This window comes from Homarus americanus, unplaced genomic scaffold (assembly GCF_018991925.1).
Source record: "Homarus americanus isolate GMGI-L3 unplaced genomic scaffold, GMGI_Hamer_2.0 scaffold24260, whole genome shotgun sequence".
NCBI classification, from domain to species: domain Eukaryota; kingdom Metazoa; phylum Arthropoda; class Malacostraca; order Decapoda; family Nephropidae; genus Homarus; species Homarus americanus.
This window is the reverse complement of record NW_024721079.1, coordinates 775,856-786,238: the sequence shown is the minus strand read 5'-3', so window position 1 is coordinate 786,238 and position 10,383 is coordinate 775,856. Positions and strand designations below refer to the sequence as shown.

General features: G+C 44.3%; 1 protein-coding gene across 2 annotated transcripts in view; it reads right to left on the bottom strand.

Annotated features, from left to right (window-relative positions):
- LOC121861397 overlaps positions 1–6,641 on the bottom strand; it is a 19,173-nt gene extending 12,532 nt beyond the window's left edge. Inside the window, exons 1-2 of one of the 2 annotated variants that reach the window (XM_042359071.1) lie at positions 6,133–6,640; positions 3,975–4,031 (exon numbers count right to left, since the gene is read on the bottom strand). In XM_042359071.1, coding sequence (XP_042215005.1) covers positions 3,975–4,031; positions 6,133–6,592 — 517 coding nt within the window. In that variant the 5' untranslated portion in view covers positions 6,593–6,640. Of the gene's footprint in view, positions 1–3,974; positions 4,032–6,132 lie in introns of both variants that reach the window. The other variant, XM_042359072.1, reaches the window with a different exon arrangement.
- Positions 6,642–10,383: the final 3,742 nt, after the last annotated feature.

The following is a 10,383-nucleotide window of genomic DNA, read 5'->3' as shown; positions in this document are numbered from 1 at the left end:
TGAGCTAACATATATGGTGACCTTATAACGAAAGGTCAAAGGTCAGAGATCACAGGTGTGACATCTGACACAATATTTGTTTCTCTTAGCTCCTCCTCCGCTCTTCTCTCTCCACTTTCTACAGGAGAAACTATGAAACACGAGAGTCGATTTGTTGCTTGCTACGTTTGGTCTCATTTACGTTGATTCTAGAAACTCAACTTTTATATTAGTAACTCCATTATCATCTTTTCATCTCTGTTTTGTTTCTCATCATTTCCGTTTTCTCTCTCTCTCTCAACCCTATATCAGTTTACTCTCCTCTTCACTTTTCTCCCAGCGTCCTCAACACCACTCTCTCTCTCCTTTATCATTAGTGTGTCTCTCCTCACAAGCACCTTACCTATTAATCGTGGCATAAGCCTTGCTAATTGGCCAGCAACCTCACACCCCCACACACCCCTACCTCCCTCTCTACACACCTCCACTTCCCCTCCCTCCCACCTTCCCTCCACACCCTCCACTATTATATTCCCCATTACATACCTCTCACCCCCCCACCTCCCAGCCCCCAACTTTCCTTTCTGTGTTTTCCCTCTCACTCTCCTCACTCCACCCTCCTCCCACCTCCCTACTCACCTCCACTCCACACCTGATTCCTTAAAATTAATAACCTGAGTAGCTTTTTTTCTAGGATGGATCACGACTCCACATAAACACCTACCTGTGTGTTGATTAGTTTACCTTATCTCACCAGCAATATAAACATTATCACAATCATTTCGTAAATAATTCTATAATAAACAAACATCTCTTTAAGACTTTTTTACACACACACACACACACACACACACACACACACACACACACACACACACACGGCCTTTGATGCGCGATTATAGGTGTAGAAGGAGTGTGTATGTGTGTATGTATGTATGTATGTATGTATGCGTGTGTGTGTGTGTGTGTGTTTGTCACCACCACCACACACTGATGACAGACCATGATGAGAGTTGCATCAATCAACCTGTCAATAATTGCTCTAGTTTGCTTTTAATTCCACCTTCTTCATTTATTTCTTTCATTCCTGCTTTCACTTCTTGCATCATGTTCCTTCCTTCCACTCCCTTCAGTCCCAGTTTCCATCCATGTTGTTTGGATTCCCACCTTCACCTACATACATACATACATACATACATACATACATACATACATACATACATACATTATATGTAGGTGGTGGGAGTCTTGTCAACTTCTCCTGACAGTATCTCTCGAGGCCAGGTGACAGTATCTCTCGAGGCCAGGTGACAGTATCTCTCGAGGCCAGGTGACAGTATCTCTCGAGGCCAGGTGACAGTATCTCTCGAGGCCAGGTGACAGTATCTCTCGAGGCCAGGAAGGACAGTATCTCCTCGAGGCCAGTGACAGTATTCTCTCGAGGCCAGGGGGGTGCATCTCTCGAGGCCTGGGACAGTACCTCTCGAGCTAGGTGACAGTATCTCTCGGCAGGCCCTGAGCAGTGACAGTATATCTCTCTGAGACCTGGTGACAGTATCTCTCGAGGCCAGGTGACAGTATCTCTCAAGACCAGGTGACAGTATCTCTGGAGGCTAGGTGAGCATCTCGAGGCCAGGTGACAGTATCTCTCGAGGCCAGGTGACAGCATCTCTGAGGCCAGGTGACAGTATCTCCTGAGGCCAGACCACGACCACGTGACAGTATCTCTCGAGGCCAATGGTAATACTCCACTGTGTTTACACCTGTCCACTGATCACCATGGAGGGGTGGCAAGAGAGGGTTGGGTTAGCTGGCCTTCCAGGAATACTGCCACACCTGTAAGCGTTCTAGGTAAAGGGGGAGGGAGGGGCGGTTACCTGGGAGTATTGTTACCTGAGCTGCATTAATGAACGGAGGTAAATGATGATAATGACCCATCCCCCCCCCCCTCCAAGCTTGTCCCTTCCCTACCACACACACACACACACACACACACACACACACACACACATTCCTGTTCTTCCCAAAGTTCCGGTTAGTAGCAGGCGGATGGGTCGATAGCCACTCCCCATCCCCTCCCCTCCTGACCCCTCCCCTTCTGACCCCTCCCCTTCTGACCCCTTCCCCACGCCCACCAGCCAATCACCAACTTCCAGGAGCTTATTATGCCACGCCCCACAACTACTAAGACCGACAGACGACACAGCACGGACACCTAACTGACACATTGTTACAACACACCAATTAACTCTTGTTGTTTTGAGTACAGGTATCTCGACAGGTGAGACTGGGAGAGTGAGGATGAGGCAGGATGGATGGAACAAGAGGAGAGACAAGAAATGAAACTAAGGAAGGAGGGAAGAGAGAAAAGAGAGGGAAGGGGAGGGGAGAGAGAAGAGATTTGCAGAAGGAAGTGAATCGTGTTTTGAGAGAACTGCAGGGAAGAGATAAAGATACAATAGAAAGGAGGAGGAGGAAAAAGGAGGTGGAAGGAGCAGAAGGATGAAGGATAAGGAGGAGGAAGGGGGAAAGAAGGAGGAGGAGGAAGGGGGAAAGGAGGAGGAGGAGGAGGAGGAGGAAGGGGAAGCGGAGGAGGAGTGAAGGAGAAAGAAAGAAGGAGGAGGAGGAAGAAGGAGGAGAAAGACGAAGAAGGAGGAGGATAGAGGAAGAAACATGTGAAAAATTACATACATAAACAAACTGGCACAAAAACAAAGACATGCAGAAACAAACAACAAACTCACACTGAAACACATGTACCCCCCATGATACCCCACATGTACCTACTAAACCAGGTACTACTCAGTGGTACTACTCAGTGGTAAAAGTGTACCTGTCTAAACACCTGTAATTAATCAGTGTTGACTCTCCATTATGCTGTACAACATCAGACTGTGGTAACATATTCAAATTAGTTTCTCTACATCTCTTCTGTCATATTCCTTTTGCCTTTTATTATTATTATCATCAACCTTTTCCATCTAGTCATACTTTTCACACACGACTTTTGACCTCATTCGTGATTCCAGTTTAGATGTCACCTTTAGACATTTGACGCGTGGTAAATGAAAACATGTCCACTCACTCTCTCGGAAATACAGAGATTAGTGAATATTATTGTTATACGTGTGAGTTCCCTTTGTTGTGCTTTTTAGGGATGATTTTAAGCCCTGTAGAGATGTTTTGTAGGATGAAATGGCCAACCAAGTAGTCTCTCTCTCTCTCTCTCTCCCACTAACGCATTATGCCTGCATCTCACACAAGTGCACACTGCGGGAAAACAGAAGGTGCAAGTCTTGTCATCAGCAAACACACTATATAGGGGAGGAGGGGGGGAAGGGAGGAGGGGGGGAAGGGAGGAGGGGGAAGGCGAGAGGAGGGTTGGGAAGGAGGAGGGGAAGGAGGAGGGGGGAAGGGAGGAAGGGGGGAAGGAGGGAGAAGGGAAGAGGAGGGAAGAGAGGGTATAGCAGAGAGTAGAGGGGATGGAGAAGAGAGGAGTGAGGAAGAGAAGAACAGGGGGAAGAGGAGAAGAGGAAACTGTCGCCGCCTCAGATCACCGTCACCATCACCCTGTAATTTACACCGCGGGCTGAATCAGTTCGCGATTACATGTCCAATCGGCTCTCTGCCTCTCTCTTGCAAGTCGTTGGTCCATCAATCACGGTTCGATTCACATGGATTTTGCGTAAAAGTATTTGTGTGTGTGTGTGTGTGTGTGTGTGTGTGTGTGTGTGTGTCAAAACTCACGGGACTATGACTAAGCGAGTCTAAGATCCCTTAAGACTTCAGTATAAATAAGACTCACTGAAAAACACTCAATTATATACCACAGACAGTATACTAACAAAGACTCACTCAGACTAAAAGACTCACTACGGACTGAAAGAAAGACTGTACACATCGGTGGAGTCTTTATCACTCTTTCACTTACTAAGACTTAAAAAAGACTAAAAAAGACTCACGGTTAAAGACTCCCTCAAAGAAAAATAACTCACCGACTTGAGATTTGTATTCTCCTATGAAGCGGCGAGTGAGGTACCGCACCGTGATGGCTGTGGGGAAGAGACAGACAGACACACACTTAGACTCTTGTTATTATTATTATTATTATTACAAACAACATCAACAACACCACCTCTTTCTCACAACCTCTCTGCACTCGGGGAGGGAGGGGGAGGGGGGGGTTGAGGGGTGAAAGGTGAAGGGGTTAGGGGTGAAGGGGGGTTGAGGGGTGTCAAGGACCAGTGTATGTCATGGTGACGTCACGACAGGTAGTGAGGCAATCTCTCCTGTTTACATGACATAAATCCCCACAACCTTGAGATAGGAACTGTCTCCTGGGTTGCTAGAGAGAGAGAGAGAGAGAGAGAGAGAGAGAGAGAGAGAGAGAGAGAGAGAGAGAGAGTTATTATTTATTTGAGAAAGATTTAATCATTTTTAGCAAGGAGAGAAGGACAGTACCATGGAAACTGCAGGAGTGGTCAGAAAAATGGCAAATGAAATTCAACACCAGCAAGTGCAGCGTACTTAATATTGGAAGAACAAATACTGTCAATGTATACAGCCTTAACAACATCAACCTAGAGAAGTCGACTTGTGAAAGAGACCTAGGGGTACTTGTAAGCCCGGACCTACGGCCTAGAAAACAGTGCGTTAATGTTCGAAATAAAGCAAACAGAGTATTGGGTTTATATCTAGAAGTGTAAGTAATAAGAGTGCAGAGGTCTTATTGCAACTATATCTTGCGCTAGTCAGGCCGCACCTCGATTATGCGGTTCAGTTCTGGTGCCCTTATTATAGAATGGATATAAATTCACTAGAGTCGGTGCAGCGAGGAATGACGAAAATGATTCCGGGACTTAGAAACCTTCCATATGAGGATAGGTTAAGGAAACTAAACTTGCATTCCCTAGAAAGACGAAGAGTGCGGGGAGATATGATAGAAGTATTTAAGTGGGTGAAAGGAATCAATAAAGGGGTATATAAATAAAGTTCTTATAATATCCGAGCAGGATAGGACTCGTGGCAACGGATTTAAGTTGGATAAGTTTAGGTTTAGGAGGGAGATAGGAAGGAACTGGTTCACAAATAGGGTGGTGGACGAGTGGAACAAGCTTGGCAACTTTGTAGTAAGTGCGGGAACTCTGGAAAGTTTCAAAAGGAAGCTGGATGGATTCATGGATGACAGAGTGGTTGTAACTCTCGACAGGAGCTGCCATGCACAGGCCAACCGGCCTATTGCAGACTCCTTATGTTCTTATGTTCTGGCAGCGATGACAGTACCCGTCGTGAGGAGGAGGAGGAGGAGGAGGAGGAGGAGGAGGAGGAGGTACTTGGTGTGGGTCATGAATATAACATGAGGTAGATCTCCTGTGACTTCCTTCAGTACCTAACCCATGTTAAGGCCGAGGGCCACAGCAAAGTCTCCGAGAATTTGGTTACATAGCTCAATCCGGGTTAAACGAGGTCATCAACAGTTAGGGAGAGCAATTTACTCGATTATCATACTGGAAGAGGTAAGGTCATTCTGAAGCAATAATGGTTGAACTAAGGTAATTCCTCATAAGATAGATATGCGAAGTTGGATAAGGTCAAACTAGGTCAGACAAAATGTGTTCCTCATCTATAGTGAGTCAGGTTGAGTCGCTAAAGTTCGATAAAGTCAGTAACATCGGGGCAAGCTGGGTCAGGTCATATAATGCAGGATCAATGTAAACTATACTGGGTTAGAGGTCTGGTCTAGTCAGGTCAGGTCAGGTCAGGTCAGGTCAAACTCCCATGCACCAGATCAAAGGAGGGAAGAGAGAAGGAGGTGGGATTCAATAAATTCTCGTGAAAATGGACAACATCAAGTTCGACTGCCTCATGTTATCTGGGATAAGGTCAAACCACGAGAAGTCAGGTCCTCTCTGCTGTAGAATTTGGCAGATCACCCTGATGTAGGTCAGGGTGATTGATAACATACCAAATTAAGGTAGACTGTGTTGCTGGCTTCTGTGTTATATCCGGGGACTGAAAAATCACGCCCCATTGTTGACATACCACGCCCGTGTTAACATACAAAACATGTTCTAACATACCACAAGCTCTCTCTCTCTCTCTCTCTCTCTCTCTCAAATATCGTATGATGAAAATAACTACACCTGTTTTTACCTGATTTGCCAACACCATGTCCTCCCAGCACTAGTAGACGGATCACTGGACACGTCTCCTTGGCCTTTGTGGCGTCTCCTCCGTGTTCTCCGTGTCCATCAACTTCTCCTCTTGTGCCACCATCGTTCCATCCTCCCCCGCCCTCACGACGCCCACCAGAACCCTCATTCCTGACGACAATTTCTTCTCCTGTCAGTTCTGCAGCGTGTGGTGATCCAGGGGTCTCGTGGGCAGTGTCCCTCTCACCAGTCGTGGGCCTTACTCCTCCTCCACTTGTCATGGGTCTCACTTCGTCACGCCCTCCTCCACTTGTCATGGGTCTCACTTCGCCACGCCCTCCTCCACTTGTCATGGGTCTCACTTCGCCACGCCCTCCTCCACTTGTCATGGGTCTCACTTCGCCACGCCCTCCTCCACTTGTCATGGGTCTCACTTCGCCGCGCCCTCCTCCACTTGTCATGGGTCTCACTTCGCCGCGCCCTCCTCCACCCTGTAATAAAATCAAAGGGTCATAATATCACCACCAGAAAGACAAATACCTACAGTAATATGGTCTAGCTACTCTCTCGGTTTACAAGGGACGTCACTTGGATCAGAAAATGTCAGTCAAGAAGTTTGGTCTCGTCTGGTTGTGATGCCTCCAACAGAAATATTAGTTACTGAACGGAAGACACTGGACAGATGGATGAACAACAACATGGTCCTCTAAATATCTTCTATCTAGGGGATAGAGAATAGACATTTTGAAGGTAAGTCACGTCACTTGTGAATCAAACCCTAATTAAACCCCTGAAGATCATTAAGCCCTTTCAAGTCTATGGTTTAACTCTTTGATGTTGATATTTTAACACCCTGAAGATGGTTTAACACTCTGAAAACAATAGCTAAGCCCTTGAAATTATACACAACAGTTTAAACCATTAAAACACAATGGTTTAAATCTATAAAAAGAAGTCCATCTCATCCTTAAAAAAAACAAAAACAAAATAAAATTCCAATACGCTTTTGGTTTATAAATCAGACATACACATAAACCGATAATAAACCATTACTACTCTATATTACCTTCTATAAACGTAGACAGTGTAACAACCATGATTCTTGTCGTCACCATGTGTACAGAAACATATTCAGAAGACTAATGCAAGAAGCTGTCAGTGCCACCCTTTCCCCGCCTCTGCCCACACGCCCCTTGTGATCTCCCAGCCTTATCCACCTGCACGTTCCATTCACATTATTCTCAAAATCTCTCACTGGAATTTATGGTTAATGTCAACTTAATATTTTATCTCTCTGATGCTTTACCTAATTATTTTAATTGTTTCTCATTTCCATCACATACTTTCGTTCTTAAATCTCCATCACGACATTAAATTGTTCTATCTTCCCGCTTCCCCTTCTTTTTTTAGTTTCATATTTCACTCAATACATTCAGAGGAATTTCTTACAGATTATTTCCCTCGTGTTTTCCTTAACCTTCACCACAACCACATTTATTCCTTTCACATTCCTCTCTTCACACAGACAGACAGACAGGTGCATAAACTCTCACTCACGCACACACACAGTGGTGGTCACTCTAGAACTCACAATAACACCCACGGCCTCTTAACACCCACGGACTCACAATAACACCCACGGCCTCTTAACACCCACGGACTCACAATAACACCCACGGACTCACAATAACACCCTCGGACTCACAATAACACCCACGGCCTCACAATAACACCCACGGACTCACAATTAATAACACCCACGGACTCACACCCACGGCCTCACAATAACACCCACGGCTACAATAACACCTACGGACTCACAACACCCACGACTCACCAACACCCACGACTCATAACAACACCCACGGCCTCAGCAATAACACCACGGTCAATAACACCCAGGACTCACAATAACACCCACGACTCACAATAACACCTCGACTACACAACACCCTCGACTCACAATAACACTTCGACCTCACAATAACACCCAGGGACTCACACACACCACGACTCCACAACACCCTCGGACTCACAATAACACCCTCGGACTCACAATAACACCCACGGACTCACAATAACACCCACGGACTCACAATAACACCCACGGACTCACAATAACACCCTCGGACTCACAATAACACCCACAAACTCACAGTGTAGAAGGTCTATCATAGAAGACACCTAGATAATGAGACAATATCCTGGCCAAAACTCCCCTCAGTCCTCTTACGTTTCCTTATGAGGTCACCAAAAAGCTCCTCTGCCCTCGGCTTTGACACAATAAACACGAGATAACAGAAAATTGCTTGTTAGTAACTTGCGGCTCCCAGTGGCGGAACTTGAGTGAGTCTCCGAACCGATCTTTTACCCTGGCTGTCATCTGGTGAGTGTGTGTTGTTGTGTCTCGTTGTGGTTCGATACTGTTTCAGTTTGGGAGGGAGGTGGAAGTATTGACCCCTGGCTGTATATTTACTGTTATTTCGATAGCCTTACTAACATCCAAACAACATCTCTAGAAAAAAAAAACGAATTTAATCCAATATAAACCATAATAAATACGCTTAATGGGATCGTCGTTAGTGACTTGTAAACAATGACTGCGAACGATGTGAACCAAAACACGGTAAATATGTAATTTCTTCGCCTACAAAGGACATCAAAACCTCAATTAGTAGGTAAATAAGGTAAATAATAAGTATCATTAAAGGTCAACTCGTAAGACAACACAAGAATTTTTGATGACCACTTAAAATATTCTATCATGTTGTAGATGTAGTCCGTGTTGATAACTGAATACCATTACCATGTCAACACGTTATAAAGTTCCTATAACCACATCATTAACATAACCACAACACAAATAAATAAACTGAATATTTATAATTACCCTGAATCATCTCAACAAATAAACCAAACTAACTTCAATAGTCCTAATGTAAAAACTGACTGATAACCCCGGGTGGATCATCGTATTTCAATGACTGAGTTATAGTATTACAAGAAGAGAGTATAACATTATAACAATAGGTTAATATATTAATGATATCCTGAGCCGTGAAGTGTAGCGCTATATAACCTTCAAATAACAGTAAAATATAACAGAAATATGATGAGTAATGATGTCCGGTGTACGTGAGTTGAAGGTTGTCTACACACACACAGAGCCGTGGGCGGATAAGTGTCGCAGGACCATTAAGTAAATTACTCAGCAGTGACCCTTGATGCTCTTGTTTAAACTCTAGAAAACTTTATACAAAAAAATAAGTAAAATAGTGAAACTGTGACGAATTCCACCATTCCACCATTACGAGAAAAAAAATTACCAGATATATTAATTTAATACCTTGTTTTAATTCATAACATTAGTGGGAGTAAACAAACATACTATTGCACTGATTCGTGGAAGTGGTGTGACGTCATGAGACGCCCAGGTATATGATTGGTTAGTCTGGCTAGTCAGGTTATGACGTCACATGTTTCCTAGCGCCATACAGACAACCAATCACATTGCTTCCGTCTAAACGGTGCTGTCATTCAGCTCCCGACGCCAAATAGCGTTCTGGTTGGCTAGTTCTATGATGACGTCAAGGAGTCGATGACGTGGCCGGTGTTCAACTGGGCGCCAGTGATGACGTCATGACTAGCGACTGGGGATAGGTACAGGATGTCAATTTTATGTTTTATTGTTACTCTGGCATGATGAAAGCCTCCTTTACACCTTAAGGTCACTGTAAGAGATTAAGTAACCTATAATTTACAGCATTAACCGTATTCTTCTAGGAAAATCCTTTATCTTTTGTGTTTAGAATAATCAATAACCACAACCAACACTCCGATCACCTGCCTATTCACTTCTCTTATATTTTCTTGTTTACAAAAGTTATATGACATTAATGACAAACATCTGTACTTGTTGAAATAGTCAAATTCAGATGAGTTTTGGTTATATCGCCTCATAATCATAGATGCCGTACACGACGAATATAAATCAACGATTGTCATTTGTTTTTTTACCAGACGCGGGATTTATTCGTCTCCAGAGGTAGACATTGTCGTGTTATTAACCGCCACCAGCAAGCGTTAAGAGACGGACACCTTGTTATCCATGTTTGTTAATTATCATCATCTCATACAACAGCGTAGAGAAATAACAAGTATAAAGTTATATAAACATAAGAAGAACTATAGGGTACTGAATCTTTCTAATGGGGTCCACTCGGTTATAACGTATGTCACTTGTTTCTCCCGC